Source organism: Solea solea, chromosome 2 (assembly GCF_958295425.1).
Source record: "Solea solea chromosome 2, fSolSol10.1, whole genome shotgun sequence".
NCBI lineage: Eukaryota > Metazoa > Chordata > Actinopteri > Pleuronectiformes > Soleidae > Solea > Solea solea.
Window position 1 is genome coordinate 956,604 of NC_081135.1, and position 26,022 is coordinate 982,625.

At 43.5% G+C, this 26,022-nt stretch overlaps 3 protein-coding genes and 1 long non-coding RNA gene across 5 annotated transcripts; 2 read left to right on the plus strand and 2 right to left on the minus strand.

Annotated features, from left to right (window-relative positions):
* On the plus strand, nt 1–8,013 carry LOC131445509 (cytochrome b-245 heavy chain). Its single transcript, XM_058616420.1, has 13 exons — nt 1–156; nt 377–469; nt 2,218–2,328; nt 2,426–2,510; nt 2,664–2,812; nt 3,626–3,807; nt 3,912–4,044; nt 4,126–4,218; nt 4,732–4,985; nt 5,364–5,526; nt 5,946–6,092; nt 6,183–6,307; nt 7,438–8,013. The coding sequence occupies exons 1-13, from the start codon at nt 112–114 to the stop codon at nt 7,553–7,555; spliced, it is 1,698 nt and encodes a 565-aa protein (XP_058472403.1). The 5' UTR covers nt 1–111; the 3' UTR covers nt 7,556–8,013.
* Nucleotides 7,412–25,726, minus strand: LOC131445557 (uncharacterized). Of its 2 annotated transcripts, XR_009233847.1 has the most exons (6): nt 25,475–25,726; nt 23,668–24,645; nt 22,820–23,004; nt 22,207–22,338; nt 11,357–11,521; nt 7,412–7,551 (listed from the first exon to the last, which is right to left on the minus strand). It is a non-coding gene; the product is annotated as an uncharacterized LOC131445557 (long non-coding RNA). The 2 variants fall into 2 exon arrangements; XR_009233848.1 differs by lacking the exon at nt 11,357–11,521 and having other exon boundaries at nt 7,470–7,551; nt 25,475–25,724.
* On the minus strand, nt 7,809–10,294 carry LOC131445525 (dynein light chain Tctex-type 3-like). Its single transcript, XM_058616422.1, has 5 exons — nt 10,128–10,294; nt 9,528–9,569; nt 9,051–9,174; nt 8,876–8,953; nt 7,809–8,780 (listed from the first exon to the last, which is right to left on the minus strand). The coding sequence occupies exons 1-5, from the start codon at nt 10,161–10,163 to the stop codon at nt 8,707–8,709; spliced, it is 354 nt and encodes a 117-aa protein (XP_058472405.1). The 5' UTR covers nt 10,164–10,294; the 3' UTR covers nt 7,809–8,706.
* On the plus strand, nt 11,563–25,060 carry LOC131445541 (obscurin-like protein 1). The gene is made up of 22 exons (XM_058616423.1): nt 11,563–11,703; nt 12,853–14,063; nt 14,545–15,075; nt 15,165–15,470; nt 15,557–15,823; nt 16,487–16,762; nt 16,844–16,958; nt 17,050–17,210; nt 17,372–17,647; nt 17,745–18,020; nt 18,101–18,376; nt 18,486–18,761; nt 18,843–19,118; nt 20,001–20,270; nt 20,351–20,617; nt 21,135–21,401; nt 22,018–22,130; nt 22,238–22,391; nt 22,849–23,010; nt 23,576–23,680; nt 23,758–24,024; nt 24,380–25,060. The coding sequence occupies exons 2-22, from the start codon at nt 12,917–12,919 to the stop codon at nt 24,655–24,657; spliced, it is 6,066 nt and encodes a 2,021-aa protein (XP_058472406.1). The 5' UTR covers nt 11,563–11,703; nt 12,853–12,916; the 3' UTR covers nt 24,658–25,060.
* Nucleotides 25,727–26,022: the final 296 nt, after the last annotated feature.

Here is a 26,022-nt window from a genome sequence, read left to right on the forward strand (position 1 = left end):
GCTTTCACCAAAAGGTGTAGAAGAAAAGTGAGCGAGCCACTGCTCTCTTCACTCTCCTCCTGCTGCTGCTTCATCCTTCATTTCACACACGTCTCACAGCTTCTTTCCATCATGGGAAACTTTGTAGCCAACGAGGGACTCTCCAGCTTTGTTATCGTGAGTCAAATCTCTACTTTTTAACATATTTCATTGAATTTAACTCCATCTTTATCATCTACTTAAAAAGAGAGACAAAAATAGGAAATAAGGTAGATTCTTTCTTACCCGACACTCACACGTCATATAATCCTGTTCAAATGTCCTCTGAGGGAGAATTCTATTCTTTATTCTTGAATGACTGAGTGAGTTTGTTTCTTTGTTTCCATGCGTGTTACAGGTGGTGTGGTTGGGAATCAACGCCTTCCTTTTCGTGCAGTTCTACCTGGCGTTCCTGGTGGAGCGCTGGTTTTACACCAGGGTTCTGCTCGGGGTGAGTGGGTCTGCCCAGAATCTCTTTTAAATGAATGATCTTTAGAAAAAAAATATATATAAAAATAAATAAATAAAAGTTATACATTGTAATCTCACCTGAGTGTGTGACATCCGTGGTTTTCTGTGTTCACGGTTGAGTTCACAATGCGCTCAGTCGAAAATCCCCAGCTTCACAGCTGCTGCAGCAGAAGTGAAACACAGAGGCTCGTACTTTGATCCAAACACAGAGAATCACATTCAGAATCAGTTAAATCTGTTAAAGCTGAAGAAAATAACACAAACTGAAAGAAAATCCACCTCAGTTTAAGTCTACGATGTCTTCAGAACATGTTCACGTCTTTATCTCACTGTTAGACAGACTTTTCCAACAGGAAACTGAAGTTTGTAAACCACTCACTCTCCCACACCAAAGCCCATAGAGAAAATCACTGATTTTAACATCACACACACAGGAGTTGTTGATCCACTGCTGCCTCCATCACTAAGTTCTAATGTCTTATTTAATAAAATTCTGTATTTAAAATTTGTTCAGATTTACTTCAGTGACACAAAGTGACCACACGAGGCAGCAGTAGACCAGCAGCTCCTGTGTGCTGTGGCGTTAAGATCACTGATTTTCTCTTTGGGCTTTGGTGTGGTGAGAGTGAGTGGTTTACAAACCTCAGAACCTCAGATAAGAGAAAGTTTAAATGTGTTGAAACTGCATGTTGCTGCAGAATACTGGATTTCCTCACACACAGGCCTCAGAGGGTCAGGAGCCATTCTGACCCTAAGTACCGGAACACCTCAGGGGTGTGTCTTTAGTCCTCTCCCCTATTCTCTCTTCACCCATGCCATTGTAAAGTTTGCTGATGACACAGCTGTCATAGGTCTGATCAACCAAAACAGCAAGACAGCCCATAGAGAGGAGATCCAACACCTCCTACAGTGGTGTTCCCATAACAACCCGGCCTTAAACACATCAAAAACCAAAGAAATCATAACAGACTTCAGGAGAAGCAAAAGGGTTGAGCACTGTGGACTGTACATCAGGGGAGAGAGACTGCTTCAGATACCGGGGAGTCCCCATGGCGGCTGATCTCACCTGCTCAGCACACATCACGCATCATCAGGTGGGAAAAGCCCAGAAAAGACTGTACTTCCTCAGGGAACTGAAACAGCTTCACCTCGCCCCAAAACCTGCTGGTCAGGTTCTACCAGGAACTTGACCAGTGTGGTTTTTACAGCGGGTGGTGAGAACAGCAGCGAGGATGATTGGAACCACACGATCCCCTCTGTCTGAGATGCTGGTCGTCTTCAAAAAGAAGCTCGCTGCATCTCCAAAGGACCCCACCCATCCTGGACATGAACTGTTTTTCACTTTGTTAACTGTGTACGCTCCCACACCAAAGCCCATAGAGAAAATCTGTTAACATCACAGCACACAGGAGTTGTGGATCCACTGCTGCCTCCATCACTAAGTTCAAATGTCTTTAATTTGTTAAATTCTGTGTTTGAAAACCTTCACTCAGATTAACCTCAGTGACACAAAGTGACCACACGAGGCAGCAGTAGACCAGCAGCTCCTGTGTCCCCGAGAGCTAAAATCAGTGATTATCTCTCTGGGGTTTGATGTGGGAGAGTGAGTGGTTTACAAACTTCAGTTTCCTGTTGGAAAAGTCTGTCTAACAGTGAGATAAAGACGTGAACATGTTCTTAAGACATTGTAGACGATGTCAGACTCAGTCTGTCTCTCTCTCTCAACAGCAAGCTCTGTCGTGGGCCAGAGCTCCTGCCGCCTGCCTCAACTTCAACTGTATGCTCATTCTGCTGCCAGTGTGTCGAAACCTCCTCTCCTTCCTTCGTGGCACCATCCAGGTTCACTGTGAAACACGAGAGTTTAAAAACAACATTATTTTTCACGTTCACATTATATTCTAACACTGACGTTTCTGTCTCTCTTGCTCACGATCAGTGCTGCAGTCGTGCAGCCGCTCGTCAGCTGGACCGAAACCTGACTTTTCACAAACTGGTGGCTTACATGATCGCTTTCCACACAGGTAACGACAGCAGTGAGCAGCAGTTTTTCCCAACAGTTTATTGAAAACAGAAGATCAAAACACATAAAAGACTTATGCAAAGGCTACAAAAAACAAATTCTTTCTATTTTAAACTCATTTAAATAATCTCTCTCTCTCTCTCTCTTCTTGAAGCCGTGCACATCGTTGCACACTTGTTCAACTTTGAATATTTCATGGACGCTCAGCTGAATCGAAACAGCAGCTTCCTGCCCTTCATCCTCTCTCAGATCGGCAACGGGGACAACGCGTCCTTCCTGAACCCCATCAGGACCAACGAGACGGTGGGTCAAGGTTTGCTGTTGAATGCCGCGCGACGCTCACTTTCGCTCGATTGCTAAATGTGGCGATTACTTCACCTGATGGTTCCTCTTGTGAGGTGTTGGCCTGTGCACATGTGTTGTCATCAAAGACACTTCCTGTGTGCAATCAACTGCTTCTGAAGTGCAACATAATGCACGTACACTCCATTAAGAAGCTAATACAGTTGTGTTCACATTGAAAAACAAAGCAATTTAACACAGATAAAATGGATTTTTAATAAAACAAACAAACTAAGACAAAAAGTGAAAGACTAACACAAAGTAGTTCAGAAGACAGGGCAGTAAAACAGGAAAACAGACATGGACAAATAAAACAACAAAATGTGAAAATTCACCCAGAGGTCATGACCTTTAGACTATTAGCAACGACTCAACTCATAATATCTACATCAGCTTCTGTCTACAATGTCTTAAGAACACATTTACGTCTTTATCTCACTGTTAGACAGACTTTTCCAACAGGAAACTGAAGTTTGTAAACCACTCACTCTCCCACACCAAAGCCCATAGAGAAATCTGTCGATTTAACATCACAGCACACAGGAGTTGTTGATCCACTGCTGCCTCCATCACTAAGTTCTAATGTCTCATTTTGTAAAATTCTGTTTGAAATTCTTCATTCAGACTTATCGCAGTGACGTAAAGTGACCACACGAGGCAGCAGTAGACCAGCAGCTCCTGTGAGCTAAAATCACTGATTTTCTCTATGGACTTTGGTGTGGCTTCAGTCCATCAGATAAGGGTTTAAATGTGTGAAATGTTACTCTGCTACAGAATCCTACCATCGTCATGTTCACCACCATCGCCGGGGTGACGGGCGTGGTCATCACACTCGCCCTCATCCTCATCATCACGTCGTCCATGGAGGTGATCCGCAGGTCGTACTTCGAGGTCTTCTGGTACACTCACCACCTCTTCGTCATCTTCTTCATCGGCCTAGTGTTTCACGGCTTCGGGTAAGACAGCACACGAGTTAACAAAATCAACGTAAGAATCAGTGAATGTGGATTATTCCGGGTGCGGTTTCATGTGTGTTGATGATAGAATTCTCTGTGTGCAGTCGTATCGTACGAGGACAGACGCCTGCCAGTCAGAAGACAAACGACCCCGACGTCTGTGTCGACCGGTTTGACGACTGGGGAAAGAACGGCTCCGACTGTGCCGTGCCAGAGTTCGCTGGAAACCCGCCGGCGGTGAGAGAGCTGTTAAAGGGACAGTTCAGGTCTTTACATGTGAAGTGTGTGTTTAACGTTTTTTCTTCTTCTTTTGTGTAGACGTGGAAGTGGGTGGTGGGCCCGATGATTCTCTACGTGTGCGAGAGGATCATTCGTCTTTACCGGTCCCACCAGAAAGTGGTCATCACCAAGGTGTGTGTTTGTGTTATTGTTCTGTTTAGAGAGCGCTTTAGTCAACACTGCTTGATGACTACTAGTTACTAAACAAATAACATTCATAATAATTAATGTTATTTGAAGCGCGTTTCAAGGCTATTTTATAAAAAAATATTCAAAACAAAGTAAAAACTGAATAAAATAACCATAAAACTGAAATTTGTAGGGATGAGTCACAAATGGATGCAAGAATCACGACTAGAGCTGAAACAATTACTTCATGAATCGATTACTAATAGATTCCTAAACTATTTTGATAATCGATTCAATTGTTTGGTTTTGATTAAAACAAGATTTTTGGTTGTTTCAGCTTCTTAAATGTGAATATGTTCTTTGTTTCTTTGCTACACGTAACAAAGCAATTATTACAAAATGTATTGTTTGTTTGTGTGTTATTTGTTTTATTTGTGGTGGACCCTAAACTCTTTATGTTCTGACATAAAAGAATGAATTGAATGGATAAATCGTCTGGTACGTACTCGTCTCTAGGTGGTGATGCATCCATCCAAGACGCTGGAGCTGCAGATGAAGAAGAAAGGCTTCAAGATGGAGGTGGGTCAGTACGTCTTCATCCAGTGTCCGTCCGTGTCCCGGCTGGAGTGGCACCCGTTCACGCTGACCTCTGCCCCCGAGGAGGACTTCTTCACCGCCCACATCCGCATCGTCGGGGACTGGACTCAGGCTCTGTACGAGGCCTGCGGCGGCGACAAGAACGAGACGGTGGAGGCCTGGAAACTGCCCAAGTACGGCGACAGAGAAATAAGTGATATTTAAGTGGCAGTGACTGCTGCTGTGTCCAGCTCTGCTGTGAAACGCTGCCAATTACTGCCCAGAGAGAAATTGTAGAGTCACACAATACAAACGACAGCTTAATGTGAGAGCTGCAGCACTTTTATCCTTTCATGAAAGAGTGACCTGCTGCTGCTGCTGCTGCTTCCACTTCTCATCAACACTTTTTCTTCTCACTAATGTTAGAAAATAAGAGGAAAGTTAGTCCTGAAACTCTTCCCTGCTCCTTAAGGGTTTCTCTACGAGGAGGAAAAAGCACATTAAGAAAGAATAGATGTAAAAAATGACCCAGAGGGGCGATATTTCACTCACAGTGTTTCTCCGTCTGTCAGGATGGCCATCGACGGCCCGTTTGGCACGGCCAGCGAGGACGTGTTCCGCTATGAGGTGGTGATGCTCGTGGGAGCGGGAATCGGTGTGACGCCGTTCGCCTCCATCCTCAAGTCTGTTTGGTACAAACGCATCCAGAAGAACCAGGATGTTTTCACCAAGAAGGTCAGAGGAAACAAAAACTATATAAAAAACATCAACAACAACAATAATCTTCACCAAGAAGGTCAGAGGGAACAAAAACTATATAAAAAACATCAACATCAACAACAACAATAATCTTCACCAAGAAGGTCAGAGGGAACAAAAACAATATAAAAAACATCAATAATCTTCACTAAGAAGGTCAGAGGACACAAAAACTAAGAAATGAAAAAAATAGCTTATAATAATTAATAATAATTAATTATGACCAATAAATTAATTCATTAATTATCAATATTTGGCTTCAGTGGGTCTCATAGATGTTGTATTTAAAGAAAAACAACACGGGCGGATGACTACACACAAGATATTGTATAATTTAAACTTGTTTATGTGGATTATAATTCATGCAAATGTCACTCGTCTGTTTGTGTCCTCAGATCTACTTCTACTGGCTGTGTCCAGAGACTCAGGCCTTCGAGTGGTTCGCTGACCTGCTGCAGTCTCTGGAGGGTCAGATGACGGAGAAGGACATGAGCGACTTCCTCAGCTACAACATCTACCTCACACGCTGGAAGGAGACCGAGGTGGTGTGACGTTCATCTGAACATCAACAAACGTAACACCTTTAAACCCTTTTACTCACACCTGTGTGTGTGTGTGTGTGTGTGTGTCAGGCGGCTCACTTCCGTGTTCACCACGAGGCGGAGAACGACCCGATCACCGGCCTGAAGCAGAAGACTCTTTATGGGAAACCCAACTGGGACAACGAGTTCACCAACATTGCGACAAAGCACCCCAGGTGAGGCCAAACACATGATTCTCCCACTGCACATGAACGCACCACGATTCTGTGTCTCATCATCTCCATCTTCTTCTTCTGAGACAACGGAGAACGATGTTCACTGTGAAAAACACATTAAGTCCAGTCTGCTGTTATCGCCATGACAACCTTTTCACCTGCTGAGTAAAGAGTAGAAGAAAATGACTTCAAATAAAGAATGAAAGTGATGCCACACAAGGACTGACTGATTTTAACAAAAGACTCATCTCATAAAATCTACATCAGATAAAGTCGACGATATCTTTAAGAACATGTTCACGTCTTTATCTCACTGCCAACAGGAAGAGAATAGGGGAGAGGACTAAAGACACACCCCTGAGGTGTTCCGGTACTTAGGGTCAGAGTGGCTCCTGACCCTCTGAGGCCTGTGTGTGAGGAAATCCAGTATTCTGCAGCAACATGCAGTTTCAACACATTTAAACTTTCTCTTATCTGAGCTTCTGAGGTTTGTAAACCACTCACTCTCACCACACCAAAGCCCATAGAGAAAATCAGTGATCTTAACGCCACAGCACACAGGAGCTGCTGGTCTACTGCTGCCTCGTGTGGTCACTTTGTGTCACTGAAGTAAATCTGAACAAAGGATTTTAAATGCAGAATTTTATTAAATAAGACATTAGAACTTAGTGATGGAGGCAACAGTGGATCAACAACTCCTATGTGCTGTGATGTTAAAATCACTGGTTTTCTCTATGTGCTTTGGTGTGGCAGAGTGAGTGGTTTACAAACTTCAGCTTCCTGTGGGAAAATGGTAGCAAAGTGGCTAAAATCTGTGTCCAAAAATGCTATAAAAATATTTAAAAAGGTATTAATCATTGAAGGCTTGAATATTAAGACACTCAGGCGCATGAACGTTAGTGAAAGTAATGCAGGGTGTTGAGCTTCAAGATGCATTCAAGAAACCTCGTTCACTAACTAAAAGCTAGAAGCTAAAAGCACAAATGAGGTCGTCATTGGAGTAGAAACAGTTTTCTAAAAAAGTCACCGTAACACACCGATGTCTATGCATTTACTGATCTGTGCTGAAACAATGAAACTGAACGAGCTGGTGTGTGTGTGTGTGTGTGTGTGTGTGTGTGTGTCCTCAGGAGTAAAGTGGGCGTGTTCCTGTGTGGTCCACCTCGTCTGGCAGAATCTCTGGAGAAACAGTGTCTGTCGCACTCCGAGGCCGACGTCAAGTTCATCTTCAACAAAGAAAACTTCTAGAAGAAAAAAGAAACGACAGATGGAAAATAATGTGATTAGATATTTTCATAAATGTCCAGAGTTTAAGTTCTTTTTTAATGCACTTACATTTCAACAATTATGCAAATTATTTAAATATATTTGTACATCACACAGTTGTTAAAATTTGCTTTAAATGAACCAGTTAAAAAATAACTTTAGTTTACCTTTTTAATTTGTGATCAGTTTGTCTGAACCTGCAGAATCTTCATGACAACAAACTGACGCAAGACAGTTTTTTATTTTAACTTTTTTTTATTTTAACCACAAAATAAACTAATTTGGTCACAGAAAGAAAGACAAACGTAAACACATTAGATAAAGTGTTGTTACAAGGACGTGGTGAAAACTGAGGAACCTCCATTAAACAAAGGTGACTTTGTTCTTCAAAGTAATGTTACCACTGTTTCTAAACAGAGAATAAAAACTGTTTTATCTGACCAGGCGTCAGTTTCTTTCAGGGCTAAAGAACTCTCTGTTGTTCCTCAGCTGTGTGGATGTGGGACGTGGTGGCCCCCTGCTGTTCATATGAACACACTGCATCCCTCTTCTGGTGGTGGTGGTTTTATTTCTCTGGGATTATTTAGCTTCTTAAAAGTGAAAATAACTTAAGTTAAACATGTGTGAGCACTTGTGAGCAGAAACAACCCTGTGTCCCTCTAACCTGGTGCATCATTAAACATATTTTTTACATAAAGAAATTGACTTAAGTTGTTAAATGAATGCACTTTTTGTTTAACATGACCACACAGTGTAACTCGACACTACACAGTTTGAGTTCAAAATATCCAGCCAAGAAACGCCAACAGACACTTTAAAGTATTGAACAAGTTGTCTAGCAGAGGGAGCGGTGAGCACAGCTTGGCCTGCATCTGGTTCTAAACAGGAAATGGCCTAAATTAAACAATCGGTCTCAGGATGTTATAAATCCACATCAGATCTTCAAAATAAAAGTGAATATGAATCGGAAAATCGATTTTTCTGAACCCAGCACAACTTTTAACATACAATACAAATTGTAGAAGAGACGTATCATAAATATCGATAGCAGCATCGTGTGTCCTGATGCTTCTTTGTACTTCAGTTAAACCGTTTCTCCAAACCCCATCCTCTAAGAGCGCGTGAGCATGTCCTTAAGCGACTGCCACAGCAAACACACTGACCACACAGTACATGGTGCGGTTTTCCCACCTCACAGTGCAGCTTCCTGCAGAGACAGAAACATTTTAATTCATTCAGGTCATTTTAAGTCACAAAAATCATAGACATCATAGACATCATAGACTGAACCTGTCTTCTTACCGTCCATGGTCGTGTCCCAGTAGCAGGAGTTTGCCGTGTGGAGTCCTCCTCCTGTTTTCTGCATCACAGCACACGTCACTGTGTACACACACAAAAACATACTTCATTATTATTAACAATAAACATAAAGAACGACAGTGACTGAGCCATGACTGTGTCCAGGCAGGACTCGTACCGATGTACTTGTTCTGTTTCCAGTGTTTGACGAGCTGTGTGAGGCAGCGCTCCACGATGCTGGAGGTCCATTTGTTCACCTGACTCTGGCTGTAGTCCTCTCCACCAACCACGTTATCGACGCACTGATACACACAACAAAGACAAAGTGTTTTATCATCATGTGGAAGTCAGATGATGCACTTTTCACACTGAGGGCAATGGAGAACAGAGACAACATAGTTCTGCTCTTCAACAGACATTACCGATTAAACCATGCAGAGCTGAAGATAATATCATGCACTAATGTTAAATGTTTTTTATTAAAGTTAAAAATTCAGTCTAGAGATTGTTCTTTATTCTTAGTTTGCTTTTCAGGGAGCCCTGTTCTAAGACCCCACCGTAAACTAAAGACACAAATGAGGCTTTTGGTTCATTCTGGTTTATTTATATGCATCGTCAGTGTGTACATTTAATATATAGGAATAAAAAGAGTCACCTCTTTGACAATGACATCAGCCTCTTCAGAGCTGAATGAGCCCTGAAAAAACACAAATAAATAAACATGGGATTAGATCATTACTATTAATAATACACAAAAACTAAGCCACCATTAATACAGAATGCACAATTGCCAATAGTAGCAATATTTGTACTATCAATATTATATATATAATATATAATAATGCACATAACCTACAACAGCACTAATAAAACCACTGTTAATATTAGCCATATAAAAAAACTACATTACTACTACTACTAATACTGAAAATATTAGTAATAACACAAACATGTCATTAATACTAATGATAGACATAAATGACCTTAATTTGAATAACAATGAACAAAACAGTCGCAGTTTAGCATGACTGTCGATTAGGATGAAAGCAGAATGTTGATATTAAACATCACAAAAAGATTAGAAACCAAAGTGTCGCGTCTAAATCCCATAATAACCCGGTTCTCTGGCTAACGTGACAAATGACAACATAACGGTGACATCACATGCTAACATCACATGCTAACACAGAGTGGCTATCACCACCGTGATGAATGGAGAATAAGCAGAAAAGAACAGAGATATTCAGGGACGAACCTCGCTGCTGTTGTGATACTCCTCCATCCCCGTCATTTACCACAGCGTAGACGTCACAAAACGGTGCGATATTTGGTTAAAATGTAGTAAAAATCCTGACAAAAAAATCACGGAGACGTGAAAGACTTCCTGTCGGGTGTCACACTCCGCTTCTTCTTACTTTGAGTTACCGCGGCTGACATGGAGGTGCGAGCGCATTACCGCCACCTGCCGCTCTGGAGTATGAATGAAGAACAAGTGTGGGCCGCCTCCTGGTAGGAAGAGCAGGTACTAGACTAAATAAAATGGAAACTAATAATAAAAAAAACAAATTCAAACCAATGTGTTTTCCCCCTCACATTCTCACTGAAACATATTTCTAAAAATGAGCAGGGAATCCTATTTTAAGGAACCCCTTCAAATGGAAACTCACTCACTCTCCCACACCAAACCCCATAGAGAAAATCAGTGATTTTAGCTCTGGGGACACAGGAGCTGCTGGTCTACTGCTGCCTCGTGTGGTCACTTTACATCACTGAGATAAGTCTGAACGAAGAATTTCAAACAGAATGAGACATTTGAACTTAGTGATGGAGGCAGGAGTGATTTTCTCGATGGACTTTGGTGTGGGAGAGTGAGTGGTTTACAAAGTTCAGTTTCCTGTTGAAAACATGTCTAACCGTGAGATAAGGACGTACATATATTCTTAACATGTCATAGTCTTAAACTGGAGTCAGTACCTCAGACAAAAACACTGTGAAACTCTAACACAAAGGTTTTAGCAAGACATTTTGAAAATCTACATCAGCTGTTGTCTTTGGGACCAGAATAACTTATTTTCTTTGAATCGGTTGCAGCTCCTATCCTCTGTTCATTCTGTGTAAATCGTTTCCTAACACCGACAGAGGACAAATAATGACCCTATTTATGGGTGGACATGACCTCATGAGACAAGGGCCTGCAGCAGGTGGACGGAGCTTTCACTGGCGCGCTCTAACAGTGGACATTATCTGCAGACCTGAGTGATCCAGTGCAGATCTCTGCTCTATCTTTAGTGAATGGAGAGCCTAACTTTATCTGGCCCACTGTCATGGAAGCTGCTGGTATTTTTAGGCGATGGCTCGCAGTGGCAGCAGCTGCGAGAGCAGTTACCGCCGCCTGCCCCTCATTCCAGCGGCCTCTCTGTCACTCTGTAGCTGTCGGACAATGACAGTATCAGCGCTGACGCATAATCCCACCACTTGACTCACAGACTGTGGTCATTTCCTGCGTCCTGACGCCTCGCAGATGGAACGCGACCAAGACACCGCAAACCTCCACTTCTGAATGGAAGATCTGATTTTTTTCCCCTGACTTTCTTTGACTCTCACTGAGCAGGGGGGGAGGGGGGTTGCCTTTCAACGGTGATCCAGGATCTACAGAAAACCACAGACGACACAAGAGAGACGAGGGATTTCTGTCATTTCAAGGAGTCGGAGAGAGTTTCAGGGAAGATTCAGGGGTCACGTGGACGAACAGAAGCCTCATCGAGGACGTCATTTTAAAGTTGACATCACAACAGTGACAAAATGCTCTAAGAAATCTACTTGAAAGAGAGGTAAGTTTATCTGTTTTTTGCGAAATTTCCAAAAAAATACAATTTCATTTTTTTAAAATAAATTGCAGGTTTTCAAGCGCTCACTCACTGAAAACATTACAAAAAAGTTTTTAGCCTCTTAACAAAACAGGTCAGCGAATAAAATCTATCAAAAATAACATGTTCACTTTGTGTCACTGAGGTCGATAGAACAAAGGATTTTAAATGCCAAATTCTATATATTTTTTTTTTTTAACATAGTGATGGAGGCAGCAGTGGATCAACAACTCCTGTGTGCTGTGATGTTAAAATCACAGATTTTCTCTATGGGCTTTGGTGTGGGAGAGTGAGTGGTTTACAAACTTCAGTTTCCTGTTGGAAAAGTCTGTCTAACAGTGAGATAAAGACATAAACTGTACATAATCTGATGTAGGTTTCAGTTTGGTTGTTTTAGAGTTTGAGCGTCTGCACAGTTTGTGTGACACATGGTCTCTGCGGTGTCTTTTTCAGGACGACTTTATAAATACTCTCTTCAATGACTTACAGCACCAGCTGTGACTCAGTCGATACTCAAAACCCACTTAACTAAACAACCAAACATGTGATTAACACCTTAGTTAATAGTTATATGTAGTAGCCTACCTTCTGCTCATAAATCGACTATGATTTGGTTTGTGTTTTTACGCGTTTAGAAAATGTACTAAAAACAAGACATAATAAAGCTCATTCAACTGTGACTGTTCCTGAACTTAAATTAAATACTTATTCTTAAAAAATACATTTTCCAAAAACAAAAAAAAATGTTGTGAAAAATAAGTTGCTATAGTTAGAAAAACATGTGACTAAAAAGAAAACCTGGTGTTGTTTTGCATTCCAGATCGCAAACATACTTTTTAATGAGATCATGATTAATCACGAGGTCCTGGAATGACTAAAGATTTAAAATAACTGTATTACTGTATATTGGTGAAGTAATCAGCCATTTAAACAATTTTCTCCATTCAATTTCACCTCTACTATTTCATTGCGAGTGATTTCTATCACGATAAAATCTTATATTGTCTCTTCTACAGTAGGAAACATGCTTACATCCTTTAAAACTCTGCAAATGTTAAGTATTTTGTTCGATTTTGTCGTCTAAATCATACATTTTTCTTTGTTCCATCACAGAAAAGACCAGCATTTTCAGACAAAGCACATTTCTCTACTCAAACAGACAGACAGTGATAGTGTCATGGATATTTTTGGAGGTGCTCCTCGTGTTCTGGGCTACCCTCGACCTGTGCTGGCACAGTGTGGCACAGACGCCACTCTGCGGTGCCAGATCGGAGGCGACCCTCGACCTGACGTGATCTGGGAGCGTAAGAATGTTCAGATCGTGTCTGAGGGGCGATACAGGCTGTCAGAGGAGGGCAAAGCGTATCTGCTGACCATTACTGACGTCACGCCGCAGGACGCCGGTCAGTACATGTGCAAGGCTCGGAACAGCGTGGGTGAGACGTACGCGGCGGCCTCGCTCAAAGTCGACGGAGAGGCACGGGCGCAGGAAGTGGGGCAACAAGTGAGAGAAAATGGACACATGAACGGCTACTGCAAACAGCAAAACAGTGACTGTAGGAGAGAAAATGGAGGAGAGGTAATCGTAGAAGACAAATGGAAAGGAAAGTTGAGCGAAAAAAGAGAAGAAACCAGTTTAATATCTGATGATAAGCCGCGGTTCCTCATCAAGCCGCTCTCTCTGCGCGTGGACCGAGGGGAAGATGCCGCGTTCTCTTGCAAGATCTGGGGTCACCCACTACCCGAGGTGGCGTGGGAGAAAGACGGGAAGAAGCTGAACGACATCTTTGAGAGTTCGCACTTCAGCGTGAGCTATCAAGACGGTGGCTGGTTCCAGCTCAAGATCTATAGGACACGCATGCCCGACAAAGGCGTCTACACCTGCAAGGCCGTCAGCTGCCACGGCGAGGCCTTGGCCGGTGCCGTCCTGCTGGTGGAGCCTGTTCCAGAGAGAGAGGACAACAGAAAGTCCTCCAGTGGTCACAACAACAGCCAGTGGTCACCGAAACACAGAGGCGTTCGAGCGTTGAGGGTCAAAGACGACCCGTCCGTCAACTCATCCGCGGTGAAGAAGTTTGCAGTGGCAGAAGGGAAGCACGCCAAGTTCCGCTGCTTTGTCACGGGGAAGCCGAAACCTGAGATCATCTGGAAGAGAAACGGGGTTCCCCTGGAGGCCGGGAGGCGTCACCTGATCTTTGAGGACAGGGAGGGCTACTACACGCTCAAGGTCCTGTACTGCAAAGAGAATGATACAGGACTGTATGTTTGCGCGGCTTCAAACACTCTGGGAAACACACTCAGTGCCGTTCACCTGTCCGTCAAAGGTGAGAAGATACATATAGGGAAATAGATTTTAGATTTTTCTTCACGTGACAATGAAAAATAGGGTTGTTACAAAAGCAAACTCATCTACAGTGATTATTAAGAATGTTCTGCAGTGAATCATCTTATGAAAAAAAAAACAGATTTTAGTCATTTAACAAAAGACAAAAAAAATCAAATCTATGTCAGCTCAATTTAATTTTTTTGTTCACGTCTTTATCTGATACTGAACTGAAGTTTGTAAAACTACTCAAGAGAAAATCAGTTCAGCTCGCGGGGACACAGGAGCTGCTGGCCTACTGCTGCCTCGTGTAAACCTGAGTTTTTAAACACAGAATTTTACAAAATAGCACATTTGAGATTAGTGATGGAGGCAGCAGTGGATCAACAACTCCTGTGTCTCTGTAATGTTAAAATCACAGTTTTTCTCTATGGGGTTTGGTGTGGGAGAGTGAGTCAAGTACCTGCTTCTTTGTTCTTCAGGTCCAGCTGTTCGGTTCAGGCATTCATTGAAAGACGTGGAAGTGAGGGAGCGTGATGTGGCGGTGCTGGAGTGCGAGGTGCCCGATGACTCGATTCCTGCCGCCTGGTACTTGGAAGACCAGAGGCTGATACCCAGCAGTAAATATGGAATGGAGCAGAAAGGAACCAGACGGAGACTCACCATCCGCGACGTCGAGACAGACGATGACGGAGTGTATCTGTGCGAGATGCCAGACGGCGGGAAGAGTATCGCGGAGCTTTCAGTTAAAGGTACAATCATTCGCAAACTTCCTCGGAAGCTGGAGGTCCTGGAGGGCGAGAATGCGGTGTTCTGTGTGGAGGTGGAGGATGACGACATGGACGTCCACTGGTTCAAAGACGGTCTGAAGATCCTGGAGACACACCAGACTATCCTCAAGTCTTTCGGCAAAACTCACATACTGGTCTTTGTCAACGTGGCCCATCAGGACTCGGGTGTTGTGACCTTTGTCGCGGGGAGGTCCAAGACCTCGTCACGTCTCAAGGTCAAAGGTATCACAGCATTTCTTCTACCGTACACGTTATTTAGATTCTTTAGACGTAAATGCACATAATCTCAAATGATTTTAATTCTACTTCAGCATCGAGACATTGTCCCCCCATCTGTCCCGTTGGTGTGAAGATGGATGCCGACCGACCCAACAGCGCCCTCCTCACCTGGGTTCCTGCCCCGAACAGCCAGACATCCACCCGCTCCATGTTTGTGCTGGAGAGACAGGAAGTGGGCTCGCAGGAGTGGCAGAAGTGTCTGACGTCAGAGAGCGCCACCTCGGCTGAGGTGTCCAGTGACAGCGTGCCGTGTGAAGGCGACTACCGCTTCAGAGTGTGTTGCATCAACAAGTACGGGCGGAGTGGTCACGTGGAGTTTCCCAAAGCAGTTCATCTGGGTAAAGGACCATACAACGACGACAACAATAAGAATGTTTGATGAACCTCAGAAGAATCAATGTTCTGTTTTCTATTTTTTATCCAGTTCCTGGCCCCAAAATTCGCACTCACCTCCAAAGCTGTGAGGTCATGGAGGGAGAAGATGCTGGCTTCTCCATCGAGCTGTCGGCCTCCATGGTCGGGACCTGGTTTCTGAACAGCGCTCAGCTGCAGCACGGCGGGCAATACTCGATACAACAATGTCAAACACAGCACTCGCTGCTCATACGGGACGCTCGCACCACAGAGGACACGGCGGAGGTCACGTTCATCGCCAACGGAGTCCGAGATTCAGCTGTGCTCAAAGTTAAACGTGAGTGTTCTGCCATGGAGTCTCTCACGATTCCATTGCCACAAAGATTCTACTATTAATTATTATGGGGGCGGGACTAGATAAGCTTTTGCTTCTCCCGCTTTCCCTTTCGGTTATGTGTATTGTGTGAACTGCACTGTTATGTGATGAGTGATCTAAATGTCATGACCGAAATAAACATATAAATAAATTATTATTATTATTCAGAAACTAAAGTAGTTTTATGATGTAACATGAATTAATCTGCTGTTTTTATTTTCACTATCTTTATTTCACACAAATGGAGCAAAAAAAATCCTGATAAAACCAGGAAAAGAAACAACAACAGTGTCACTGGACACAAATTTTCTTAAAGAAATTAAGATTTCATTAAAAATACACAAGTAGATGTCAATGTCTGTTGTGTTAAGAGAGGAAAAATGCTCGAATGCCACTGCACCAGTGCTTGAAGTGGGTCTGTTACTGTCTTGTACGCAGGACAAAACGTCTTAATTTTACTATTTTGAGTACTATAACTTCTTAATTTAGGCATTTTGTGGACCAGCACTTCTTAACTTAGCTTTTAGTTATTTAAATATGGACTAAATATTTAAGTAACTAGATGTGAACATCACCAACATCTTTTTGGTTTGTGTCTGTGTTATTTATTTACGTTTTGTGCAGCTGCTGTGTTGAAGTTCAGCCCTCTGTCAGAGGCAGACACAGAGAAGAAGGTGGAGACGGGCGACGCCATCGTCCTCTACTGTGAAGTCTCACATCCCTTCGCTAAAGTGACCTGGTACAAAGACGGCGAGGAGCTGCAGGCTACCGACGGCCTCAACATCCAATCAGACGGAAACATGAGGAGGATCGTGATCCAGTCGGCTGACGCGTGTCACTCTGGTGGTTACATGTGTGAAACCTCAGAGGACGTCGTCAAATTCAACGTGGATGTTGCAGGTAAAAGACACTCAGATAAAATATAAAGTGCATTCTTCTTCTGTTTTCCACATCCATCATCTATCTGCTCTTGTGCTTCAGGTCCTCCAGTGAAGTTCAGTCCAGTCCATGAAGACGAGCTCCACAAAAGCAGCATGGAGTTGGACCCTGTGGTGTTGCTCTGTCACGTCTCCAGAGACGACGCTGAAGTCACTTGGTGATTGGAAGATTCTTTCCAGAGTTCAATTTGAAATGATTTCCACTCTTTAATCAACCACTTTGACCAAGTTATGTTGTGGTGGTCCCAGGTATAAAGACGGTTCTGAGATCCAGCCCAGTGACAACATCACTGTGCAGACAGAGGGAACAGTGAGGAGACTCATCATCCGCTCTGCAGACACGTCAGACGCTGGCAGCTACACCTGCCGCGCAGGAAACAACAGCGTGGACTTCACTGTCAACGTCCGCGGTGATTTGAGATACAAACAGTAGATTAAAGTTCAGGACTATGACCCACGTTTTCCTTACTGAGACAATGAAAAATATGGTTATTAAAAAAACTTTGATTTTGAAAGGGATGATTTATAAATTGTTTAATTAACATGAGCTGACATGCCTGTGCTCCTGCAGAGCCTCCGGTGATGATTGTGGAGCCTCAGGATGACGTCGTGATGGAGAGGTGCATCTCAGAGGAGATACATTTGCAGTGTGAACTGTCCCGCTCCACTGGGAAGGTGCAGTGGTACAAAGATGGTCAGGAGGTGGAGGAGAGCGACAACAACATCCGGTTGTTTTCTGAAGGTCCTTACAGGAGGCTGAACATCCTCTGTGGATCAGCGGAGGACAGTGGAGAGTACGTTTGCAAAACAGATGGAGATTCTGTGTTCTTCCAGCTCACTGTCACAGGTTTGTTTGTGCGTATTTCCGCTGGTTTCCTCAACAAAAAGATGTTTATTCTCTCAGGTAACATCAAATTGAGGTTCTTTTTTTCTTAACGGTCCAGAGGCACCAGTTCGGATCGTTTCCCCAAGTGAATCAGAGGTGGAACTGAACCATTTGTCCTCAGAGCGGCTGATGCTCAGCTGTGAGATCTCTCAGCCTGACGCTCCAGTTCTGTGGTACAAAGACGGCCTCGAGGTGGAAGAGGGCGCCAATTTAACCCTCGAGGTGGAGGGAGCCCAACGCCGATTAGTTATACCGGTGTCCACTGTGGACGACACGGGAGAGTACATATGTGACACTGAGGACGACTCTGTGGCGTTCCTGGTGACAGTTACAGGTAAGAGTGCCGACACACCGGTGGCTTTTTACAACTTAATAGACAGGTTCTCAGTGAATGCTTTCCTTTCTGAATGACAGAGCCACCGGTGGCGCTAACGCGTCCCAAAGACACGCCTGACAAACTGCAGAGTATCGCTGGACAACCGATCGTAATGGAGATCCAAGTGTCTCGGCCGAGCGCACAAGTCAAGTGGAGGCTAAGCGGCGAAGAAATCGAGGAGAGCAGTAACATCACCATCACAGAGGACGGACTCACCCGTCGACTGACCATCCACGATCCTGCCCCAAAGGACTCTGGACAATACACCTGTGATGCTGCTGATGATAGAGTTGATTTCCAGGTGAAAGTTTTAGGTAAGAGGCAAAGAAATGCATTTGGAGAATATTTGTGGCCCATTTTTATGAAACGATCGTGACATCGTGACACCAAACTGAGAGTCAGTGTGTGATTCTTCATCCCCAGAGCTTCCAGTGAAGATCTTGAGAAAGTCAGAGATCAAGACGAATCTCAAATCCCTCATTTCTGACGACATCGTGCTGGAATGTGAACTCTCCAGAGCCCACGCTGTTGCAAAGTGGTACAGAGACGGTCGCCGCATCGAGGGCGACGAGAGGTTCTGTGAAGAAGAGGAAGGAGCTTTCCGTTCACTGGTTATTCTGAGCGCTGAACATGGAGACTCAGGAGAATATTTCCTGGATGTAGGAGATGACAGCATTAGCTTCCAGGTTACAGTAGAAGGTATTTTTGCTTTTTCTTTCATTATTTTTCTCCTTCTCTGAGAGGCTTGTATGTGGTGATATTCTCCTCTGTTGTCTTCAGAGCCTCCAGTGACCATTGTGGGAAATTCAAATGACCCTGACCAGCAGGAGATGGTGGCAGGTGAAGACCTCATCCTGGCCTGTGAGGTGTCGCGTGCCAACGCGCCCGTCCAGTGGTACTGCAACAACACACCGCTCACCAGTGACGCCCGTACCTACATCGAGAGCTACGGCACGCTGAGGAAAATCATCATCTCAAATGTCCGGCCCTCAGATTCTGGGAAGTACGTGTGTGACGCTGTGGACGACAAGATGATTAGTGTTATCAGGATTCAAGGTACAGCCACAGATGATACAACCTCTGACGCGTTAAGAATCAGTGAAATTAAATAAATCTAACACGTGTGTGTGTGTTTGTATTTTTTCTTTTACATGAAAGAGCCTCCGGTGACGTTTGTGAACAAGGAGGACGACATCGTAGTGACGGGTTATGAAGCAGAGAGCGTGACCATGACGAGTTACGTGTCCAAAGACGGCGCTCAGGTGCGTTGGCTGAAAGACTGGACGCCTGTTGAAGGGGAGCGCTTCAGGGCTCTTGTTGACGGTCACAAACGCACACTCACCATCGATCCTTTACGGCGCTCTGACGCTGGAGAGTACACCTGTGATGTCAACACAGACCAGATACACTTCAGCCTCCTTGTAAAAGGTACAACTCCAGTTTGGTTTTGTTATCCGTCCACATTTTACGCTGAAACGTCACAGTAACTTTACTTTATTGTGCCACAGAAATGAGAATCAGGTTTGTGAAGCCGCTCCAGGACACTGTGGCCCACGCCGACGGCATGGTGACCCTTCGCTGTGAAGTGTGTAAGCCAAAGGCAGACGTGCAGTGGCTGAAGAACGGCGAGGAGATGATTCCGAGCAGGAGGTTCTCCATTCGCGCGGATGGAGTGGAGCGAAGCCTGACTATCCACCGACTGAGCAGAGAGGACGCTGGGGAATACACGTGTGAGTCCAGAGATGACCGCACTGTGGCGACGCTGAGAGTAGAGAGTGAGTATGTCTGCATTATGTAAGGTCACAGGTTATTTAAGGGTTAATTTAGATGTGAACCGTCTCTCTCAATGAAGGGGGGTGCTCACAGTCCAGTGTCTCATACAACCACACTTTAAAAGCCCTATACGATCACTTTAAACATACTCATTTGTGTCTTCAGTGCCTCGAGTGGTGGAGTTCCTCACTGAGCTCTACAATGCCAACGTGCTTGAAGGAGAAGACGCCACGTTCAAGTGTGTGGTGTCACCTGAGGACGTGCAGCTGGTCTGGCTCATGGACAACGAAGCGATCGTTCTGGGCGATCGTTTTCAGGCGACACAGAACGGGCTTTGCCACATGTTGGTGATTAAGAAGTGCCAATTGTTGGACAATTCCAGAATTTCAGCAGAGGTGGAGGGGACAGTGAGCAAAGCCAGCCTCAAAGTTCAGGGTAAGAACCACATTTAGGGAGAGAAAATGTTGTATTTCTAGGAATTAACATTTATTTCTGTCTCTTCTCATTCTGTTCAGAGGCTCAGGTCATGTTCACGAGGAAAACGGACGCCGTCATGGCAGAAGAGTTCTGCGACGCCACCCTGGAAACAGAGATCAGTCTGGAGAGCGGCGAGGTCCAGTGGATGAGGCAGGGTGTGGTCATCCAGCCCGGTCCTCGACATACGCTGGCACAGAACGGCCGTAAACGCAGTCTGACCATCCACAGCCTGACTCTGTCTGACCGGGGAACCTACCGCTGTGAGACTCTGCACGACCGCACACAGGTCAAGCTCAATGTCGAACGTAAGTGAGGCCAGGTGGAGGGTTTAATAGCAAATGTTTTTGTAATGTGATAAAGTGAATCTATATTTAAATGACTTTAATTTGTCCTTGAATCACAGTATTTACTCAAAGTGCAGTGGGAGAGTAAGCTCTGCCTTGAAGATAGTTTCAGCTTCTTCAAGTGTAGTTGTATGAACCAGCCTGAGAATAAAGCTGCTAAAAGGGACACAAGGAAAATAACAGCCCCTGAATAAAAAGTCTCACCTCATAAAATTATTCACCCGCTTTATATACGCTGTCTTGGTGTGGGAGAGTGAGTGGTTTACAAACTTCAGTTTCCTGTTGGAAAAGTCTGTCTGACAGTGAGATAAAGACGTGAACATGTTCTTAAAATGTTGTAGACATAATCTGACATAGATTTTATTGGATCAGTGGATAAAAGAATTATTTTTCTTGTGTCCCCGCTTCACTGAACCTGATTTAACACAGATTTCTACAAACTATTCTTCACTCCTACTTTTCATGTCTTCCACTCCAGCTCGTAAAATCTCAATTCGTAAAGGTCTAACTGACCAAGAAACCTTTGAGCGGGAGACTGCTTCCTTCGAGGTGGAGCTCTCCCACGCAGACGTGGAGGGGATTTGGCAAAAGGACGGCATTCGCGTGAAACCAAACAACCGGTGGCGGGTGAGCACCAACGGTCTAGTCCACGGCCTCACGCTGTCTGGCCTCACACTGGAGGACACGGGAACCATCATCTTCTCTGCTGAAGGGGCCCGCAACACTGCCAGGCTCACGGTCAAAGGTAACGACTGACTCTGACATAGGTTACAGACCTAATAAGTGGAAGAGCTCAGGTTTTTAACGTGTGGTTACATGACGTGCTGACAGAGACGTTGAAAACATGTTTGTCAGCAAGGACACAACAGAAAAACCAGAGTTTAGCCACTTACCAAAATACTCTACTCATAAAATCTGTGTGATCTTAAGTCTATGATATGTAAAGAATGTGTTCACGTCTCTATCGCACTGTTAGACAGACTTTTGCAACAGGAAACTGAAGTTTGTAAACCACTCACTGTCCCACACCAAACCCCATAGAGAAAATCAGTGACTTTAGCTCACAGGGACACAGGAGCTGCTGGTCTACTGCTGCCTCACTTTGTGTCACTGATGTTAATCCAAATGTGGGTTTTCAAATGCTGAATTTTACAAAATAAGACATTTGAACCTCGTGATGGAGGCAGCAGTGGATCAACAACTCCTGTGTGCTGTGATGTTAAAATCACTGATTTTCTCTGTGGGGTTTGGTGTGGGAGAGTGAGTGGTTTACAAACACACATTTCAATTTGCATTGACAATGTGTCAGTACCTCGTACATCCACACTTCAGAATTGTGACCGATTATTGATAATTGACAGAGACACCAGTGTCTGTGGTGAAAGTTCTGGCTGACGTGCGTGTGGAGGAGGAACTTCCTGCCACTCTGGAGTGTGAATTGTCACGGCCAAACATAGATGTCACGTGGCTAAAGGTCAGACTTGATTGTAGTAAAAAGAAGAAAAAAAAACATTTTATGATTTCATGGTAACATGTTCATGAAGAAATACCTTTGTCCTTTTTTTTTCTTCTGTGAAAAAGAACGGCACCGAGCTGAAGCCAGGGAAGAACTGCCGCATCTACTCCATGGGTCGGAAGCGGTTCTGTCAGATCATGCAGTGTTCCCGTGGCGACTCTGGCACCTACACATGTGACACGGGGGAAGTCAACACTTCCTGTTCACTGGAGGTTTACGGTAATTGACTGAACACACATTTACTTACAAATATACATTATAATAATATTTTATATTGAAGTCTACAATATCTTTATCTCACTGTTAGACAGACTTTTCCAACAGGAAACTGAAGTTTGTCAACCACTCACTCTCCCACACCAAATCCCATAGAGAAAATCAGTGATTTTAGCTCGCAGGGACACAGGCGTTGTTGATCCACTGCTGCCTCATGTGGTCACTTTGTGTCACTGAGGTAAATCTGAACAAAGGATTCAAAATGAACTTAGTGATGAAGGCAGCAGTGGATCATTAACTCCTGTGTGCTGTAATGTTAAAATCACTGATTTTCTCTATGGGGTTTAGTGTGACAGAGAAGTTACAGTAGACATAGATTTTATTTGGGGGTGAAGCATTTGTTAAGCTTTTCCCTTAAAGCAGAAACTCACCCAGTGTTTTCCATCTAAATCTCTTTCAGAGCATGCATTAAAGATCCTTCAAGATATGGAGGATCTTTACATTCAGGAGGACCAGAACGCCGTCTTCATGTGCGAGGTGTCCCTGGACGACGTGACAGCAGAGTGGTACAAGGACGGTCACAAGATCCGACCCAGCAGCACCATCAGGATCCGCACTGAAGGTCAGCAAAGGAGTGGGCCACAATAAATCAATCGTTGATCAATTAAACAAAATGAACCATTTCTAATTTTTCAGCTTCTAAAATGTGAATACTATCACGTTGTTGTTTTTTTGGCCCAACAAAACCTGAAATTGAATATTATTTATTAACTTACAAATATTAAGTTTAATTAATCTAAACTAATCATAAATCAGTCTTAATATTGTTTACATATTTAACTTGTCAAGTTCAATTAACCTTATTTAACCAAAAACATTGCCATTTTTTTCTATATTTAACACACAACTAATCATAAAAGTGTTATAGTTATTGGAAGACCTCTCTCGGCCAACCTGCAGTGCCTCCACAGCCCACCAGGGATCAGTGGCCTGGACTCACACTTTGTTTCATCGATGTCATGGTTTTAAAATGCACATCAATCATTTATTAGTTTATCCCGTGTCAGTATTTCCTACGACAGTGCTGCAAAAAATGGGGACCTAACTGGGGAGATTATGTCCATTTGACTCGTGTCTTCATATGTGGATTTAAACGTGTCAAACTTCCTGTCTTCCACCTTGTCCAGGGACCAAACACTTCCTGCTGATGTGTAATGTTAAAGCTGAGGACGCGGGAGAAATACACTTTGTGGCCAGAGACGTTGAATCTACAGCTTACCTCGAAGTGGAAGGTGAGTTGGTTTTACTGTTCATTTTGCACATTTTCCACTTCATTGTGCCTTTTCCAATCTCTCTCGTGATCTTCCAGAGCTTCCGGTGTCCATCGTCAAACCTCTGCGAGACCGAACGGCACTGGAGAAACACCGCGTGATCCTGGAGTGCACCGTGTCGTCGCCTCGCTGCGACGTCACCTGGTACAAAGACGGGGAGGAGCTGGCTCCTTCGGAGCGCGTGGACATGCTGGTGGACGACTGCTCGCATAAGCTGGTGATCCAGCAGGTGGCGGTAGAGGACGAGGGCAGCTACAGCATCGAGGTTGGGGAGCACACGTGCCAGGCCAAGCTGATGGTGGAAGGTAAGATGGCTGCTTAGTTTAAACGAACAGTGAAGGTTTATATATATACAGTAAGTGTGGCTGTATGAGCTATTGACACATAAACATGATATTTAAAAGATATGTTCACATCTTTATCTCACTGTAAGACAGACTTCTCCAGCTGAAAACTGAGAGTGAGTGCTTTACAAACTTCAGTTTCCTGTTGTAAAAGTCTGTCTGACAGTGAGATAAAGATGTGAACATATGTTCTTAAGATATCATAGACAAGCTGGTATCGATTTTAGTGAGAGTGAGCTGTGAACAAAGTGCCAATATTTGATATATTTATTTATGAATAATTGTTCTGTAAATCTTTCCCATGATGCCGCTGCAGCCCAGGCGCTCGTGATGGTCAAAGAGCTGGAGGACGTGGAGGTGAGCGAGCATGAGTCAGCATGTTTCCAGTGCGAGGTGTCTCTGGAGATAGAGAAACCTCCCGCCTGGACTTTGAATGGAGAGACTCTTCGCTCGGGTCCATGTGTGCGGCTGGAGAGCCACAGGGTGACTCACAAGCTCACGCTGAGAAACACGAGCGCAGACATGAGCGGCACGGTCAGGTTCACCATGGGCAAGGCCAAGAGCAGCGCGGCACTCAGCGTTCTGCCAGAGTAGAAGAAGAAGAAGAAGAGAGAAGACAGGAAGTGACTCTGAGAACGAAAATGAAGAAAGTGACTGGAAAAAAATGGAATTGAATGTCTCTTTGAACTTTTTTAATTTCCTGTGATTGGTTGAGTTACTTTATAAATTGAATTCAAAGTATGTATTTTAAACCTGAGGGATACTGAATTTCTTGAGTCAAATTATTCCCATTTTTTACATTATAGATAATATTTATTTTCCAAGTTGGATTTGCGTCACAATATTGTAATAAAAAGCCCCAACATTTTAATTAAATATACAGGCAAGTCAAATGTTGTAATCATTGTGATCAATTCCATTAGCACACGTGTCCACATGTTTCCCATGTATTTCATGTTTAATAAAAACGTTTCTTTTGCCACTTATGCTACAATAATTTTATATTTTGTTATTTCAATCATTAAACACATACATTTGAAAGTATGAAATGAGTAAGAAAAAGTGCTAAATGATGACGTGAAATCTAGAAACATGTTCTTTATATTAAACTGTTTTACAGATGATATAAAAATAAAATGTGTTAAAAACAAGGAGATTATCTTTAACAATATGAAACTAATGCATGTCCTTGTGATAAAAACGGGTCAGTTGATGAATGCAAACACGCTCAAAAAGAACATTTCTCAATAGATAAGACTAGACACTTTAAAACATAAACACATGTTAAGAATGTGTTTTTTGTTCCTAATACCAGTGCGAAATAAATACACAGTTAACAAACAGAAACGTCATTTAACATAAGCAGCTAATGCTAATGCTAGCCGCTAATGAATTAGCTCGTTAGCCTTACCGTGATACGCAGGTGCGTTTGGTGTCCAAACTGCTCCAAAATGTGTCCGAATGTCCAAACTTGTTCAGTAAATATGTTCTTTATGGAATTGACGAACCAAAGTGACGAAAAGAAATACCTAAAATGATAATAACGGGTTTGTTTGTGGGGTTTTTTTTGTCACTATTCAGAGTTTCTTCTTTCGTCCTTCGCTGCTCGCCCACAAACATCCTCAATTTAAACGCTGATTGGTCGACTGCTTCTACTCTGCCCAGCAACCGCTCCTGATTGGTCGAAAGAAATGAATTGCGTCAGTTTACCAATTAAAGGAGGATTCCACCAATTTAAGCAGCGAAGGGAGTCAAAAATGATTAAAAGGTTAAATAAAAATAATGATATTTGACAATAATCAAGAAAATCATCAAATTCAAATGAAAAATACTGATCCTACTCTTTGATTAAGATTAAAAAAATATTTTCAAATCTTTTTACGAAAACACTTGCAAACTTTGTTTTTTGCAAGTGCAGAGGGCTCTTGCGTGTATCTTACAAATAACACCTAAACTAAA